Raw genomic sequence first — 17,078 nt, forward strand, 5'->3', positions numbered from 1 at the left:
GCTCCTGCGCGCGCTGGGGCCATACACTTAAAACAAAAGGATGCAGGGCCAGGAATCCGGGTGCACGGGCCGCGATATTGGATATTGGCTGCGAGAAGGAAGAAAAAAATGCGAGAGGCAAAGGAAGAGAAAACGGCACAAGTTCGAGACCAGTGTTTCTCCTCTCCCCTTTCGCACTCTCACAACTACAAAAACTACTTGTAATGACGATGTTAGTGAAGGGGAATCCCAACTGGTTTCAGAAGCAGAAAAAAAGAAGCCAATTCCCTAGGAAATGACTCCTCGTCCGGCTACCCCACTGAAGACACCCACCATAATAGAGAAAAGAAAAAAAACAAAGGATCCCCTGTGGACAAGCTAAAGCTCAAGCCACAGCTTAAAAATACAGTGGGGTGGAGCGGGCCAGCACCCCACCCAACCCGTCTGTCCAGCTATCTGCAGTGGCCTAATGCCCTAGGGCCCCCTATCTCGGTGCCTCAGTCAGTGCCTCAGTGCCCCAGACCCACCTGCCGCTATAACTCTAATACTCTAATGCATAGCCATCTATCTCCACCAGCGGCGGCGGGCCTCAGCGCGAGAAAACAATCCAAACATCCAGACCTCCACGCCTCGAGATGGACTAGGCCTCCAGATCCAACTAGTGCGAGGGCAATGCGCTACGGTTCTTGATGATCGTCATGTCTGATTTGCCTCGACGAACGCCCTCTCCTGTCCAGCCGTGGCTGTGGCTGTTGTTCTGTGCCTGGGTCTGTCTCTTCCCACGCTCAATCTCAGCCAGCGTCACGCTCCGTCTCCGTCTCTGTGTCCGTCTCCGTCTATCTCTCTCTCTCTTGTCCTTACTCAGCTATCTCGCCCTTTTCCTCCTTTTTTTTCTTCCTGGCATGACACATCTGGCGGAACCCATGTATGTAGACATTTGGCTGTACCCCCCTCTCCTCCCCTCACCAAACAATTCTGCTGTCACAAAATGTGCCTTCTGTGTGTCTGTCCTCCAGTCTTTGTTGCCCAACATGGCCCCGCGTGACTTGTGCCCAACGAAGCCTCCGACAATTCTACATTTATGCCCGTGATTCCATGTCTGCAGAGTTGTCGCTTTGAGAAGACAGAGCCCATATAAAACTGAATGCAGTTCTGTATGTGCCTGTACCCTCGTGTGCACATCATCCCGCACTTCTCGCAAAGCTCAGGCACACTCCCACTCCTCCGCATTCCCATTGGCCAAACCAAGCCTTTGTTTGGATTTGCCTCTGCCGGGGAAGCTTCGTAGGCACACCTACAAGCTGGGCAGTCCAGCCAGCCCACAGAGGCTGTTCCCAGCGGGCTTCCAGCGCTTCCCAGCGCCTCCCAGAACCTTCCTCCCCCTGGAGCCAGCATCTACCCCCGTGATAGACGCCTCTGTCGTTGTCTCTGTCTCTCTTCTCTTCTTGGCAGCCGTGCAGAATGCTCCCGTGCTAAGCCTTTTTGCCTATGCTTGGCCCTCCACCTTCAATCTTTTAGCTTTGCAGAATGCATGCCAAGACGGAAGAATCGTTCTTCGTCTCAACCTGCCGACTTGCCCCGGAGCGGCGGCTGTTCCTTTTGTGACGCAACTTTGCACCGTCGTGAGAGTCACCCACATGCAGACAGGCATGAAAGAACCCAGAATCTCTAGACGTAACAGTTATAGGATAGATGGTTAACTAGCTGCCATGTATCTATACACTTCTCGCTGTCTGTCTGTCCTCCTTGATCCGGCCTCTCTTTCGGCATAATCTGCCACTTGCACCACACCCAACAAACATCCAACCAACTAACTACATAGTTGATTAGTTATGCATTGACAAAAAATTCCCGTCTGGCTATATCGTCCATGACATAACTACACGATATGATAGCCATGACATGCACACCAAGTTGTCACGTTGCACGTATATTGTCTATCAATCACCTATTGTCCTGCTGTGTCATCCATCGTCAAGTCATTCCATTGTCTCTGTCGTTGTATGTATGTACTTATGTACAAGTCGTGTATGTATCTATCTATGTCTAACTACCCTCACTGTCCATCTCATAAGTTGCTCCCGCATGTACATATGCATACACCACCACTCCTGCTTCCTCCTACATCACTGCGCATTCAGATCCTATGGCCACTGCAGCATGCGTATACTCTAGCATCTTCTCCCATGACAGCTCCTCGGGGATCGCAAACTCACCATCCCGTCCCGAGAGCACCACACACGTGTACTTTCTGCTCTCCAGGTGCTCGCGCACCGCCAGCGCCATGTGCTCCGGCAAGCACATGACGGCAACCTTGTTGCGGAGGAGCAGCAGAAACTCGTGCTCGCGGTCTGGATTCAGCGCCACAAAGGACACGTCCTTGGCCGGCGCTACCTTGAGCGCGCGCGCCAGCGCATCGTACCGCCCAAACAGCTCCCACGACGCATGGCCCCCGCGCGTCTTGATGTAGTACGCGCCCGCCACGCCCAGCGCCACCACATCCAGCCGCGCGCCCAGCACCGCCGCCGTCATGCGCGCCCGCGTCGCCTCGTCCACCCACTCGCTCAGCGTCAGCGGCTCGTCCTGCGCCCACGCCACGTAGCTGCCGTGCGGCCCAAACACCACCCGCACGTCCTCGGCCCGGTTGGCTGCCAGAAACGTGCCGAGCCGCTCGTACTCGGTCTCGGCTGCCGGGCTGGTCATGTACATGTTGCGCTCCCACTTCCAGTTGCGGTAGTTGACCACCACGCTCTCGGCGCTGTGTTGCCAGCTGACTGACATGGTCTGCCAGCTAGCATCAAACGCCTCGTAGTGCTCACCCGGTGGCAGGTTGTGGAAGGCATCATTGAAGCCGGTGCTGAGGAAGAAGCGGTCGTCGCCGCGAAAGTAAAAGAAAAAGTGACTCTTGAGAGGCCCCAGGTCAGGCATGATGAAGGACGCCGCTTGGGTATATGAGTGCGTGAGAATACGTAGATATGTCGTATATACGTCCAAGCTAGCTGTGCTTGGTGTTGGTGCCCTACCCAGCCTGTAGATCTAGCCGGCGAACTCTTTTTCCTTTCTCGGGGATTAGCCGTGGGGAAACTCCGGGGGAGAGAGGTGGGGTTACACGGCCCGGGAACTCCAGCCACAATCTCGGCAGCCCGGGTTAGTCACTGTCGCTTTGTCGGCTGTAAAGTTCAAAATAAAATTATAAAAAAGAAGTCGGGATATCACCCGGAAACCAGACCCGGGCCCGCTGCAAAGAAGCCCGTTCTGCCAAGCCAAGAAAGTAGGATTCCGTCGACTGGAATGAAGACTGCACTGCTCTGCACCGAAGCGAATGAAGCCGCCGTGTCCAGAGAGTCGGGACGAATGAGGGAGACCAGGACGCAGAATTAATAACAATAAAAACTGAAAATGCCAAAGGTTGTTGTACTGGACTGGTTAAGCAATACCAAGATCAAGAAAGACGAAAAAAAAAAGAAATCCTCAAGAACCCATCAGAGGTCGACTAAATGTTACCAAGCGGAGAGAGAGAATCTGATGATCCGTTGAACACCGCAAGGTCGGGATCAGGTAGATAAGCGCGCTGGGGCAAGAAGAAAAATAAAAAAAATAATAAGGCAGGTATCTACAGATTCAGATAGACACTCAAAGCTGTTGATTGCCTAGAATCTTAGAACCCAAACAACATAAACACGAGAGGAAGAAACAGGTCAAGAAAAAGAAACGAAAATGTCCCGCAAGAAAGAAAAATGCGAGGCTGTTAATGTTCATCATGCGTTGGCCGGAGCGCCTCTTTTTTTTCTTTTTTTTGACCTGCAGACCGACCCCCTTGCATTTTATACTCCCACGTAGCCCTATTATTACCTTTTTTCTCGGCCCTTATTCTTGTTATCAGGCTTCAGAGGTCTCCTCACCAGCCTTCTTCTTTCTAGTGGCCTTGCAAAATAACACAAGGGCACAGCATGCATGGGATTCTGCTTCTGCCTCATCGTAAGCAGCCAGAGTCGCCAGAGTCGCCAGAGTCTGTTGTACAATCACCATGTAGTTCACTAGTTAGGGGAACAAGAAACAGGCTGAAGTAGGAAATATCACCAACATGGTTTAACTAGTATCTCTCTTTTGTTCGTCTTAACCAAAACGAAATAAACAGCCAAAAAAAAATTCAAACAAAGAACTCCTCGTTCGCCAGCTTCTTTAAGCACAGTTCAAATCTCATCGAGAATAAAAAGAAAGAGAAAATCAAGGGAGAAAAATAACTCACGGTCCGATCCCCGTGGCTCTACAACACAACCACCGCCTCTCGGTCGTCGCCATCGCTTCCACCAGCCGGCCCGCGGAAGTGCATCTTGCACATCCACTCGCCGCCAAAGTCCACGGCATGCCGCACTTTGATGCCCGCCTTTTTCCATACGGCCGTGTCCAGCCCAATGTCGACAAGGAAGAGCTTCCACTCGTTGCCATCTGACACAGTGCCTCGTAGTGTCTCAACCGTCGCACTAAGTGCAAGCTCCTCCTCAAACGTCGGGGATATGGCTTCCGCCAAACACTTTTTGGGCGCCCCAAATGATACCACATACCGCGGCTTGACACAAAGTGGCAGTCCGTCAATAATTGAAATCTGCCCCGTCGACGGATCAACTCCCGAAGGAATGTCGAGCGATATCACAAACCCGGGGTCTTTGCTGATCCAATGGACGAGCTCATAAACAGTCGTTTGTTCTCCTGTCCGCAACTCCTCGAACGGCACAGCCAGTCCCAAAAGACCATCAATGATCAGCGTCGACTTGATGCGACTGCCATTCTCCTTGGCTTTGCGGTAGAGATCAAAGAGCTCCTGCTTGTCGTACACCCGGCCACCAAAGTTACGGAATACCCGCACCTGGTGTCTCACCGCGTCAATGAGCAGCGAATCACGGTTCAGGTCGACTACGCAGAGGATCACCTCTACGCCCTTGCATCTCAGCTGCCGAGCCGCCGCGATCGCTCGTGCGCCCGACTTGTTGTTACCGGCAAGCACTAGTACTACACATTTTTGAATCAGGTCGGACAATGGGTGTTCGGGGTTTGATACCCCAAGTCCGTGTCGCACTGCCGGATCATGTAGTGTATGGAGCGTTGCTTCAGCAAGACCGCGACCTGCATTTTCCGTCAACACAACTTCTGGCATGCCAAGTTCATTGGCAGCTGTGTTCTCAAGGGTGATCATCTGCAAAGGCGAGACAGGATCAATATAACGGTTCGAGGGGTCCAAGTAAAAGCCCACAATCTGCTCCTTCAGCTGCAGCCCTCGTTGTTAGTATTCGTTTCCCAAAAAAAATAAGCATGAAACACACCTGAGAGCTCACTCTGCTGCTGGGCTGAGTAACGCCGGGAATGATACTCGACTTCCGCATCGATTGCTGACGACTGAGTCCTGGTTTGCCGTCATTCTTGCGGGAAGGCTTATTGCTGCGTCGATCTTCAATATGCACATCTGCCTCGCTATTCCAAAAGTCGTCCAGAGTTTTCAACAATGGCGACATGTCCAGCACATTCTCAGAATGATGGAGATTTTTTCCGCCAGCCGTTCCAGGCTTGGCTTTGCGGTTGTGGTAGACAAGCCTCTCGTCTTCGCGGATAGTATCACATTTAGTGATTTCCTCAAAAATACTCCGCTTGTCAAACTTGGCCAGTCCGCCTTCGAAATCAAACTCGTTCTTATCAGTAAAGTCCTCAGACGCCCAACCGCTCATGGCCAAATTTGAGTTCCTCTTGAGAGCAGCAAAAGGCTGAAATGACTTGGTACTTTCCAGTAAAGGAGTATTGCGCCATCCCTTTCCGTGGGCAGAATCTGGGTTGGTATGGGCTTGGATTTGCTGCTCTTGTTGCTGCTGCTGCTCTTGTTGCTCTTGCTCTTGCTGCTGCTGTTGCTCCTGTCGTTTTTGCAACTTTTGCTGTTTTACCTTCTCCTTTTTGCGACGTTGGCGAGCGAGACGAACCTCTCGATTATGGCTTTTTGTGGCCTTTTTCGGGGCCTGGGTCTCAGCCTCTTCCTGAACCTCGTCCTTCTCCTGGGCCTCGGCCTCCTGAAGGTCAGGCTTTGAAGGCCCCGACTCTACAGCCGACATTTCGATAGCAACACTAGGTATAGCTATAATTTGACCGGAGTGAGACGTGTTGACCGTAGCTTCAGGAGTGGAGCCCTTTGTAGTAGTCAGAGCAGGTAAGCCCTTGCTGGCCAACTTCATCTTGTCGTTCACTTCCCCGCTAGGACGTTTTGTGGTGGGTCTCCCGACGCTGACGATGGCGGGATCCACAAAAGGGATGGCCTGAGGCTTGACCTCGGGTTTAGCCTTGGACTTGACCGAGGGGTCGGTCGGAACATCAGCTTGAGCATCAGCTTGAACATCGGTTGTAACAGTGGGTGGGGCATTAGCGGGAACGGTCGGGGCTTGTGCGTGAGCCTGTTTCTTGCGGTTGTACTTCTTCTTTGTCTTTGTAGCTGCTGTCGTCGTAGGTTCGGCCGCTGGCTTGGGTTCAACTGCTGACTTGGGTTCAACCGCCGGCTTGGGTTCAACAGCTGATTTCGATGAGTCGTCGGTAGCCGGCGTAGGAATGGGCTTCTTCGCCTTCAGTACTTCCACGTTGGAAACATCTCGGATAGAAATATCGAGACTCGCCGAGGTGGAGGGGCGGGCGCCGAGAATCACGACTACACCAGGGGTGGGTTAGACAATTTATATAGGCAGCAGGAACGTAACGAAAACGCGACAGTCACTCACCATCGCGAAGATGAAGGCTCTGTCCTGGCACGGCTTTGGTGATGTTTCCACGAACCTGTAGGCCCGGCGGGTTGTGGAAAGTTACCAGAACATTCAAGCCAAGCACCTCTTCATCCATCTCGAATCACTGAAACGCAGTTTCCAACAACAAGGACAGGGTCCCTCGAAGCTACATGAAGGTTATCAAGGTTAGTGTAAGGCTACTATCGTCAAGGCTGTGTGGAAATGTGCACGTGGGAAGGTGGCATGACATCATCGAAGCCGGGTGATCAAACATCAACAAAAGCCGGAGATGCGGATAGCGCCAAGGCGACGAGATGCGGCAGTGTCATTGTTGTGATGGCGGTAATGAGAAGCAGCGCTTCTAGGCGACAGCCTACACGCACTTCACTTTCGCTACAAATGAATCGCCGTGATGCAACCATCAGCGCCGCCAGTTCTGCGTGTTTAGCGATGAAGAATCTTCGGTTGGCGCCATGAAAATTACAATGACAATAGGTCGTCATCTCTGCGACAGGAAAAAAGAAAGAAAAAAAAAAGGCAGAAAAGAAACACACAAGAGGCAGACTCACATTTTGGAACGTGTATGAACAACGTGAGCGTATGGCGGACCAGCGTTGACGATACTGCGAATCAATATGCGATAGAAAAGTGATGGATAAAGGGAGCTAGGATGCTCCAAACGACCCTTATTCACTTTTTTTGGGTGATATTGCAGGAAAAAAAAATGATGGGCAAGATGAATTGTTGGGTCAAGTCGGAATATGATGACACAAACAAATCTAACCACCTACAATTAGAGACCCTGATCCCAGAGCAAGGGTATATGTTATCGATAACGGCCGCGCAGGGTCACGTGTAACCGCGTTGCAGTGAATTTCGCGTTTGTCTTGTAGTGTGTAACCCTAGTAATAATAACAAACAATAAATGTGTGGGCAGAGACACACTTGTGCGACACAAAGTCAGGAATCAGGATTACAAACTGAAACGCTGAGCAATTTCATGAAGCAATCGGAATTCTAATCCAAAAAAAGGTGATGAGAGTCCGTATTTACCAGTCTACCCACGAGAGATTAACAAAAAAAAAAGGTGAATGCGAAATACAGGTTATATACACTTTGGAGCCAACTGTATCAAAAAAATGATAAAAATAGCAAAAAGGAAAACTCCCCAACTGGGAATCGAACCCAGGTCACCTGCGTGACAAGCAGGTATGATCACCACTACACTATTGAGGATTTGATATGTGAGAGCCTAACCCTATCAGTTGCTATACAGACCAACCCTTACACATATAACCCTAAGAGCAGCAAAACATAAATACTAGGTAATCAACCCTGGAACCCCGCGGGTTCACCCCGGGGCTGCGCTGGACAGAGAGTCCTCCTGGCTTCAATGCCGGACCCTAAAAAGTCACAGGAGATGCTTGAAGTCTACGCGCACCTGCAATCGCTGACCGCCCGGGAGCTGTTTGGAAGATGACATCATCCGACTGCTTCTGTCCGGAATATGCCGTCGTATTGCTGCGAAATAACAGTAGGTACACGTAAAAGAATAAAATCAAATCAATCAATCAAGGGCAGCGAAATCCCGAGTCGGTGTTCATCGTTTCTTTTGAGCCGCGAGAAGACGGTCACCAAGGCAGGCCGAATCGGAGCATCCCGACGCCCGGCTCCGCCATTACCATGTTGCCAGGGCCAACCTAGTCATTTTATGATTTGATTTGAAAGTATTTATTATCCTGTCTACTCGGGAGTAGTCATCTTATGAGTGTTTGATGGACACTGATTAACTAATGTAAAAATGGTTGAAATGAAATGAAGTGAAATGAAGTGAAGTGAAATGAAATGAAATGAAATCCAACCTTGAAAATGAACGTTTTTTCTTCAATAAGCTGATTGCATAGTTGTGTGATTATCTGTATAACTAGATCATCTCCAACGATTTCTATTGTTCCCGCTATCAAGACGCCATGTATTCACTAATGAAAGGCTGCAAAGTCTAGAGCAAGAACTGAGAATTACACACTTACTAAATGCTATGCAGTGCCTGTTGCCATGCCACTTGTATTGACCTATAGGCATGTTTCGACTCAACTTACTCATGAATCCATCTGTTTTCATCACAACTTCTTGAACGTATCGGTGATGTGTCCCTTGTTCGCCTTCTTTGTCTTTTCTACGCTGTACAGCTGGTTGTAGAAGCCCGTGACCTTTGGATGGGCCATGACCTTGCTCTTTTCAAAGCCTAACACGCGCAGGCCTGCCTGGTTCGTCGCACGACTGAGAGCCACGTACGCCTGGCCCTTTTCAAAGATGCGCCGCAGGTCAACCGACACACGCTCCAGCGTTTGGCCCTGTGCCTTGTGGATTGAGAGAGCCCATGCGAGAATCAGCGGCACCTGACTACGGGTGGCCAGTACTTCGCCGTTGGGATTTTCGACCTTCCATTCTTCGGGGATTGCATGGATACGAATTGTCCTCTCGGTACCCATGACGGGGAACTCGACAATGGGATACCGGACAGTGTCTTTAATTGCCTCGGGAGCCTTGCCAAACTTTTTGGAACCCTTCTCAGCTTGTAGAAGGTATGAGTCTGGGCTGTCCTCGTTTTGCAACGATGTGTAGGCCCATTCCAGTTCAGTTTTGAAGGATACGACTTTGCCAATTAAACCGTTGAATAATTGATTGTCATCCTTATTCTTGATCAACATGACTTGAGCGCCGACTTTGAGCTCGAGGATTTTGGGGCACATCATGTTGGATAGCGTCTTTTCTCGCAGCGTTGGCTCACCAGTATCGACAGCATCAAACCTTTGGGATTGGCCAGGTAGTGCTTTGAGACGGTTGATGTTTGATCTTTCAACTTCAAAACGAGTAGGAAAAAGCTCGGTGGTGTCAAAACCATCCTTGAATACTAGCGGGCGCTCCAACCTTTTGAATGCTTGGACGGTGTTGTCACTGATGCGACCAAGACGCATTTCGTTGAGCATGCCAGCGAACTGGGGGTCTCGCTGACGGAAAACCTGGGTCAAGCCAATGGTATGATCTAGCGAAGTGGCCCATGTGGCAGCCTCGAATGAGAACTTAGACGAATTGTTGTCACGATCGGGAACTGGGGGAAGCTGGAAGAAGTCTCCAGTGAGAACCAGTTGAATGCCTCCCCAGGGTTTGGCGTTGTTTCTGATTCTGCGGGCGACCATATCTAGCTTGTCGAAAAGATCACCGTCCACCATGGAGATCTCATCAATGATTAGGCACTTGGTCTTGATCCAGCGATTCTTGGCTTTGGGGTTGCGGCGAATTTTCTTGACCAGGACATCAACATCATCTTTGCCGAGACCAATACCTGTGTTATTGAGTTAGCAGTGAACCACGAGACATCCAAGGTGGCTTGATACTTACCAGCAAAGCTATGAAGCGTAATACCGCCAATGTTGCAGGCAGCAAGACCAGTAGACGCAGTGACTGCGAGCTTTTCCGGATCCCTTGACCACTTCTTCTTCATATCCTTGATAATTGCTCGCATGAGAACCGACTTTCCTGTGCCGGCGGGACCAGTGAAGAAGACAGACTTGCCCCCTTTAACAACCAACTGCAGGACATCGCTTTGCTCTTGACTCAGGAAAACAGGGGCAAAGGCATTTGGGGGATCATCTGAAGACTTGGAGTTTGGATCTCCATCTTTGGGAGTTTGGCTGTCGCCGTTTCCGTTAAGCCCCGAGAGACCGGGAGCATCTGAGGTACCACTAGGCTCCTTTTTGGGTTTTGCAGCGGTCTTATTCATGGAGCCATTCAAAATCATAGACTCAATCTTTTCTTGTGTTGTCGGGGCCGCGTCCTTAGGAGCCTCTGCTTTGATATCGGCAGTCGGACTGGGCTGGTTCCAGCCGTAGCCATCCGGCAAACGTTGCCGCTTAACCGCGACCGTGTTGTCAAGCGCCATATTTGAGGGGCTACGTTTGTGGTTTTCAGTTGCCAGCGTTGTACTAAATACACTAGCTACCTTTGGTGGCGGATTGCGGTGTGATTCCGGTGATGAGGACCACGGTATCTCTTGGGTAGAGTTCAGAGGCGGCAACTCAGTAGCAAGTTTGCGGGGTGGAGCGGCTACGGGAAGGGCGGCGGGAGGCCCAGATTCAGCGAGGGGGTCGTCGGAGAAGTCGTCGAGATCAAGGTCATCGAAGCCATGGTCCTTTGCGAACTGGTCGCCCGAAAGAAAGCTGCTCGTTTTGGGCGGGGCATCGGCAAAGGAGGAGGATGATGAGCCGCAAATGGAAGTCAGTTTTGAGGAGGTTATAGTCGGTGGTGGTGGGCGGGAGGCGTAAGAAGACGCAGATGTAGACCCCTTTGAAGGCGGGACAGTAGTTGTAGAGCTTCGTTGAGTAGCGGTCTGTGGAGAACCGAACATCTGTGAGATCTTTTGGTTTGAGCCAGCGGCCGTTCGCTTGCTCCCGAGAGCAGTCTTTGCAGAGGAAGATGGCCGGGAAACCAAAGAGGTATCGGCCTTGAACTTCCCGTTTGAGAACATGACGGGCGGTAAGACCGTTTGGGGGCTGTTGAGACGGAGGTTGAGACGGAGATTGAGGCGGAGTTGTTGGTGTATCGGCGGCAATGACAGCGAGAGAGGGGTAACCAGAAACTCCCCGCGGGTAATGGTTTGATCAAAGAGCCAGGTCAATCGATCAGGATGGCTGTTTCGTGGAGTAATGCGCATGGAAGAATAGCACCCAAGAGATCCAAGGGATGCAGGGTGGTACTAAAACAAATGGGATGTATAGTTATGAAATACCGAGGGAACAGAAGAAAACAACAGTCTGAAAGTGGAGAGGCAGAGAATGACAAGAGCCGCCAATTTAAGGCTGCGATGGAGCTAGTGAATAGTTGCAGAATGAGAAGACCGGAAGAGCTGCTGCTGCAGAGCAGAATTGAGGATGGATTAAGATTCCCAAAAGTAACTTTGGCCGGTTGGAGATCGAGGCACGTTTGTGCTTGGGTTAGAGAGATGGGTGGGAGCTTGTGAAAAAAACAACAACCGCGACGCGTTGATGGGCAAAAAAGTGGGGTAGTCTTGTTGCCCGGAATTAAAGTGGGTCACAAAGTCTAAATCTACACAAGTATCTCAAGGATGTTTGGTGGATAGCGTCAATGACGTGATGCCCGATTATTGATGAAGGCTTTCACACAAAACTATTCTGACAGTTGGACTATTTTTCGGGACAAACAGAAAACAGAAAACGCCTTTTTGATCACCACAACCCCAGCGGTAAAGTCAATAACAAACCCAAACGAACCCCGACCCAAAGTTCCCCTACCCGCGAATCAGAAAATAACAAAGGAAATGATGAGATACGAAACTCATGAGCTGAAGTAGTACAACCAAGAAGAAAATGTCGAGTAAAAAGTACAAAAAAGCCTGGCACATATAGATGCAGGCCGACCGAGATGAGATTACCAAGCTTTATCCTCTCAAGCCATCAAAATGCTCAACGAACAGATGCTTTGGATGTGTGTTGGAAGAAGAAGGCTTGTTGTACCTACTATTAAAGCCAGTAACCGAGTCACGGAGCACAAAGGGCTTACGCGTCGGCATCATCTTAGGTGCTGCAACATAGGGGAGCACGCCATTGAGACCAATTGGTCTCCCAGGGCCAGCCTTGCCGCCTGTTTCCGCACCAGTGGTGTTGCTTTGGCCTGCGCGGGACTTGCTGCCTGAGCCGATAGTAATGGGAGCCAACCCGTTATTTGATGCCGCAGATGCTGCAGACTTGGCCATGGTAGCAGCTAATGTACGTTGCTTGGTGCGTTTCTTGACAAGAGTCTCCAGCTCTTGGTCTGACGTCAATAATTGCGCCTTGATGAAGGAGTTGTGCTCCTCTGGCGATACAGATCCCTTCATATCAGCCATTACGGATGGGCGTATCCCTTTGTACACAGCATTTTCAGGCTTAGGTGCCATACTCGGGTCTGGAATAATGGAGGGATCCAAATAAGCCGCCTGTCCTTTGCTCAGCAAAGTGTCAATGTCAATACTCTCGCCGTGGGGAATCGGGGTCTTATGACTGGGTGTGACGCAGTCCATATCAACCTCTTTGCGGAGAACATGATCAATGTCGACTGCCGAAAAGAAGGCTACCGATTGCGGTAGATCGGGGATGCCAACTTGTTCAGAGAACATGGCTCGTGTCCACAGATTTGCCACCTGGAGAGCCATAGCAGCTCTATACTTGTCTTCGTCCTTGACTAGATATCTGATTTCATCGTGTACAGTGATTGCAACGCGGGCATTGATGTTGTATCTGCGAATGAGATGGTCCATTCCCACAATTAAAAGATGAAGATAGTCCACGCCTGAGGACTGGATGGCCCAGTTGATACGGGAGGTCAGGTAGCCGCCTTTGCTGATGAATCGGCTCATGAGAGCCTGGGTTATACCGGCTCCCAGGACAAATGTACGGGGATGCTCCTGTTCGGCAAACTCTTCCAACTTGTTGAACACGAATGACTCTGTCCCGCCACGCCAGAACGGACGCTTGTGTAGGACTCTGCGGTTGGTCTTGGTGCCCTTGGTGTTGGAATACAGCTTTGAAGCCGTATCCATCGTTTCCTGCTCCGACAGACTTGGATTGAATTGGCGCAAAAGTGTTGCAGCGAACTTGAGACCGGCTCCGTAGATACGGCCGTAGTTGAAAATCTTGGCGTCATTTCTGGTGATCCCTAGGATGCTGGCAGTTCTTGAATGCATGTCCGTACCACTGGCCTTTGTACCCTCAAGAGTCATGAAACCAATGGCATTTCCACCGTGGAGTTTGAACGTAGCATCACCGACAAGACTGGCAATCCAAAGTTCCTCTGAATCAACATCAGCGCCAACGAAGCTATAGCCCTTGGGGGCTTTGACCATGGCCTTGAGTTCTGATCCAACACGGTTCTTCTTGGCATTGCTTGCCGTCAGCCACGTATTTTCAACAGCTCGACGGGTAATAGTACCCATGGGAATAATCTGGGGAAGAATATAGCCTTGATCGCCATTAGCTTTGTCGCCCTTGAAGTCTTTTTCGTAAACGACCATCTGCGACATAATACGATCGCGAGCACTGATCCAGTACGAGCAAGAAGCGTTCATATCCAGAGCTTCTTTGGCATAGGGATACTCCGAAGACAAGATACCCTTCTCAAAGTAGGCTAGATAACTCTTGGCCATTGGGTTGGTGCATCGTGAAGCCGGGCCATCTTTGTGGGGTAGCTTGAAGTAGCATCCTATTTTGTCGTCTATCAAGGCCTGGACACCCTCGCCTTCAGAAAAGTCACACATAACCATCTGGTTGTTGATGTATTTCTCGGATTCTTTCTTTGTGACACGGAAGGTCCAGCCATACTTGTCAGACCAGACTAGTGGATGGCCATCCCAGCACAGGTGTAAGAGAAGAGGGGCAGTCCGGGTCCGAACAGTTAGATTGATGGGACCGTTTGCTTTGGGATACAGGTCTTTGAACCATTTGGGCATTCCAGGCATCTTCTGCCTCAAGGCTGGACGTGGGGGGTCGTTCTTTTTCTTGCCCTTGGCCATTTTGATCTCTTGTCCAGACCAATCTAATTGACATAACCAAGGGTTTTTGCTCCAGATTTCGGGTTTATCCTTGACCTCGAGAGCTTTGTGTGCTAGCTCTACAAGGCGCTTCTGGACACCATCGTTCATGGCCTGGTATGTTTCCTCGGCAGTATGAATATAGTCCTGCCAGCTTTGGTCGACAGGAAGAATGACGGATGATAAATGGCGCAATGCGGCAAAGCTGACAGGATGAGGGCACACCTCAAGGAAATTGGGGAATGTGATGCGGTATACCTTGTGGGTGATTTGCACGTCAGCCGCACAGTAGTCTATGAGTTCCTGCAGTTTGTCGACGACACCTTCGCGGTCGAGGACGCCAAAATCATCACGAACTGTCTTGTCCATGGTAAGTTTTAGGTGAAACTGCGCAACGTCACGCAAAGAGTTAACAGAGCTGCGCTCTACCCACAATTCTTCTTCTTCTTCCTGTGTCCGACTCTTGACAAGTTCAGCAAGTTCTATGTCATCTGGGTTTTGAGCAATGCGCTCTTGCAGCTCGCGGTTCTTCCGGTGCTTCATCCACGTTGGCCGTTGCCGCGAGCACATGCCATTGACAGCAACATGGAGAGACATTGTGTCAATAAAGGCATTGTTGGTCTGTTTCATGTCGTACTCCTCCAGAATTCGAGCACGATCATAGCCGACATTGTGCCCGACGATGATTCTGTTCTTGGTAGGATCACCAAGAGGCACTAGATGTTTCGGAGAATCAGACTCCCCAAGAAGCCACGGAGAAAGCCACGAATACCAATGGGTTGGGCTCATGGCGCATGCCATGATAGCATACGGGCTTTCTTTCCAAAGAACCTCGGTATCAAAACACAAGCAGTCCTCGTCGGGAGCGTCTACTACCTCGTGAACCTCTCGGCCATCTTCGTCGCGAGTGTATTTGACCCATCCGCCAATCTGTGCCCATTTTGACGGCTTACGGGGGAGTGCAGCAAGGGAAAACTCCTTTGCTTTCGAGAGATATGGCTCTGCGCAGTCCAGTCCGAGGCGTGTGAAATGCTCGTCTAGGGTTTTAGACTCGCCCACTAAATCGGGGATCTCAAACGCAATGGGCCCAGCACGATCGGTATTTTTGCCTAGCAGATTGTGCTTAGTCAGATGAAGCTTGGCCAACTCGACAAGGTCCTTGGGGATTTGGTATTTGTTTCCGTTGGGGAAGATCTTTTTGTGCATTTCATGGCTGATGTGCTGAATGCCGATCTCATTGATTCGTGTGGTGGCGGGTACTGGAGTGAATACCTGTTAGCGATGTCACCACAGCAAATTTTTTTTTTGTCGCAAAGCAACTCACATGCCAGAGTCTTGCGATCAACTGTCGTTGTAGCCTTGGTAGACGCCCTTCGTGATATGTTTGTGAGGCTTGGGGCTCTTTGGTGGCTGATTCGCAAGTTGGATCTGGAGACGAGTCCCAGCGGAGTCCGTTGCGCCGTAAGCCTTCGTGAGAGGGCTGACATTGTGTAGTAACTGAGGGGAATCCCAAAAAATGTGTGTGTATATGTGCTTGTGAATTCGGGCGACGATGTAAGATTTTTTTCCTATGCGGCTTTGTACCAATTCAACGGCAGGCCTTTGGCGCCAAAGGGCAGAGAGCCTTGTGGCCACAGTCTGGATTTGGTTCTTTCACGCTCAGTCGATCGCAATAGTCAACGGCATGTTGCCGTCGCTGGCTGTCATCGGTTTATAAGGCGATGTTGGATAAGTGAAAATCCGAATCAAGACTTGCCGTACGTAGTTATGTCATACCGGGTCACCATGCAGGGTTGGCAGAGGGCTAATCAGAATCCGGTCCCACCATCAGTGCATATTGGATTAGTCAGCAATGGTAGGGTAAGCAAGGGTTAACACCCGATCTATCACGAGCAAAAATCGGCAGTGAAGTTTACAGAGATATGCAAAGTTTGGTGGTGCACCGCGATTGCATAGTTGTCGGAACCAATATACCGCTGCCAGCTGCTTTGACGTCGAGGTCTAGCGAAAGTAATCATCTGCCATCATTCACTGGGCTGGAGCCGCTTGTTCTTTGAGGCCCTTGGTGACCACAGGCTAAACATGGGTGGGCGATGCCAGAACTGACCACTATATCAGGCCTGGAACAGGATATAAACACTGACTGGACGCCCCTCCAAAGTCCTCTGGAGCTCCACAGCAGACCGCCACCCTTTTTCTCCTCTACTTATTTTCTGTCTTTGCCTATTTGCTGTAACTACATAACTACATATAGTGACTTGAGTCCGCACTCTGATTAACTAGCTAGCACGCCGTTTTTCTTATTCAGCTCCCCACTAGCATTGCCGATCTTCTCTTTCTTCCTGCATTCCTACAACTACTATTGTCATCTTCATCAAGAGAGCGACGTCTTATACTCGACGACTACACACTATACACACCGAGCGATCGAGCGACCGAGCGACCGAGCGACCCAGGAACCAGAATAAGAACCAGAGATCAAACTACAACCCACTTCGCCTCCCGCCTTCGTCACCCTGAGCCGCCATAGACGCTTACTACCACAATACCTGCAGTCTTCAGGTTCTTTCTCGACCATTCCTGTGTTTCTTCACCATCCTATTCTATACACCTCTTACCCGGGGCCGATACATCCCCGAAAGTCTTCTGGTCGAACCCCCCTAGGTCTACAGGTAGAGACAAAGACCGGCCAGGCCCCAAGTTTGCTCTCTTTAACCAACGCCCTTGCGTTGTTTCCCCTCCGACAGTCAAAATCTATCTTT

At 50.4% G+C, this 17,078-nt stretch overlaps 4 protein-coding genes across 4 annotated transcripts; all 4 read right to left on the reverse strand.

The window, feature by feature from the left end:
- Positions 1-2,100: 2,100 nt before the first annotated feature.
- BROUX77_003014 (uncharacterized protein) lies at positions 2,101-2,907 on the reverse strand (the record flags this gene model as incomplete). The annotated part of the gene is made up of 1 exon (XM_073747619.1): positions 2,101-2,907. The coding sequence occupies one exon, from the start codon at positions 2,905-2,907 to the stop codon at positions 2,101-2,103; it is 807 nt and encodes a 268-aa protein (XP_073608096.1).
- A 1,339-nt stretch (positions 2,908-4,246) lies between these two features.
- On the reverse strand, positions 4,247-6,846 carry BROUX77_003015 (uncharacterized protein; the record flags this gene model as incomplete). The annotated part of the gene is made up of 3 exons (XM_073747620.1): positions 4,247-5,245; positions 5,313-6,658; positions 6,729-6,846. The coding sequence occupies 3 exons, from the start codon at positions 6,844-6,846 to the stop codon at positions 4,247-4,249; spliced, it is 2,463 nt and encodes an 820-aa protein (XP_073608097.1).
- Positions 6,847-8,851: 2,005 nt separating this feature from the next.
- BROUX77_003016 (uncharacterized protein) lies at positions 8,852-11,445 on the reverse strand (the record flags this gene model as incomplete). Its single annotated transcript, XM_073747621.1, has 2 exons — positions 8,852-10,077; positions 10,134-11,445. The coding sequence occupies 2 exons, from the start codon at positions 11,443-11,445 to the stop codon at positions 8,852-8,854; spliced, it is 2,538 nt and encodes an 845-aa protein (XP_073608098.1).
- Positions 11,446-12,189: 744 nt separating this feature from the next.
- On the reverse strand, positions 12,190-15,803 carry BROUX77_003017 (uncharacterized protein; the record flags this gene model as incomplete). Its single annotated transcript, XM_073747622.1, has 2 exons — positions 12,190-15,575; positions 15,641-15,803. The coding sequence occupies 2 exons, from the start codon at positions 15,801-15,803 to the stop codon at positions 12,190-12,192; spliced, it is 3,549 nt and encodes a 1,182-aa protein (XP_073608099.1).
- Positions 15,804-17,078: the final 1,275 nt, after the last annotated feature.

The sequence above is a fragment of the Berkeleyomyces rouxiae genome (genome assembly GCF_048999995.1).
Source record: "Berkeleyomyces rouxiae strain 22BRR77 chromosome Unknown BrBRR77_ptg000002l, whole genome shotgun sequence".
Taxonomy (NCBI): domain Eukaryota; kingdom Fungi; phylum Ascomycota; class Sordariomycetes; order Microascales; family Ceratocystidaceae; genus Berkeleyomyces; species Berkeleyomyces rouxiae.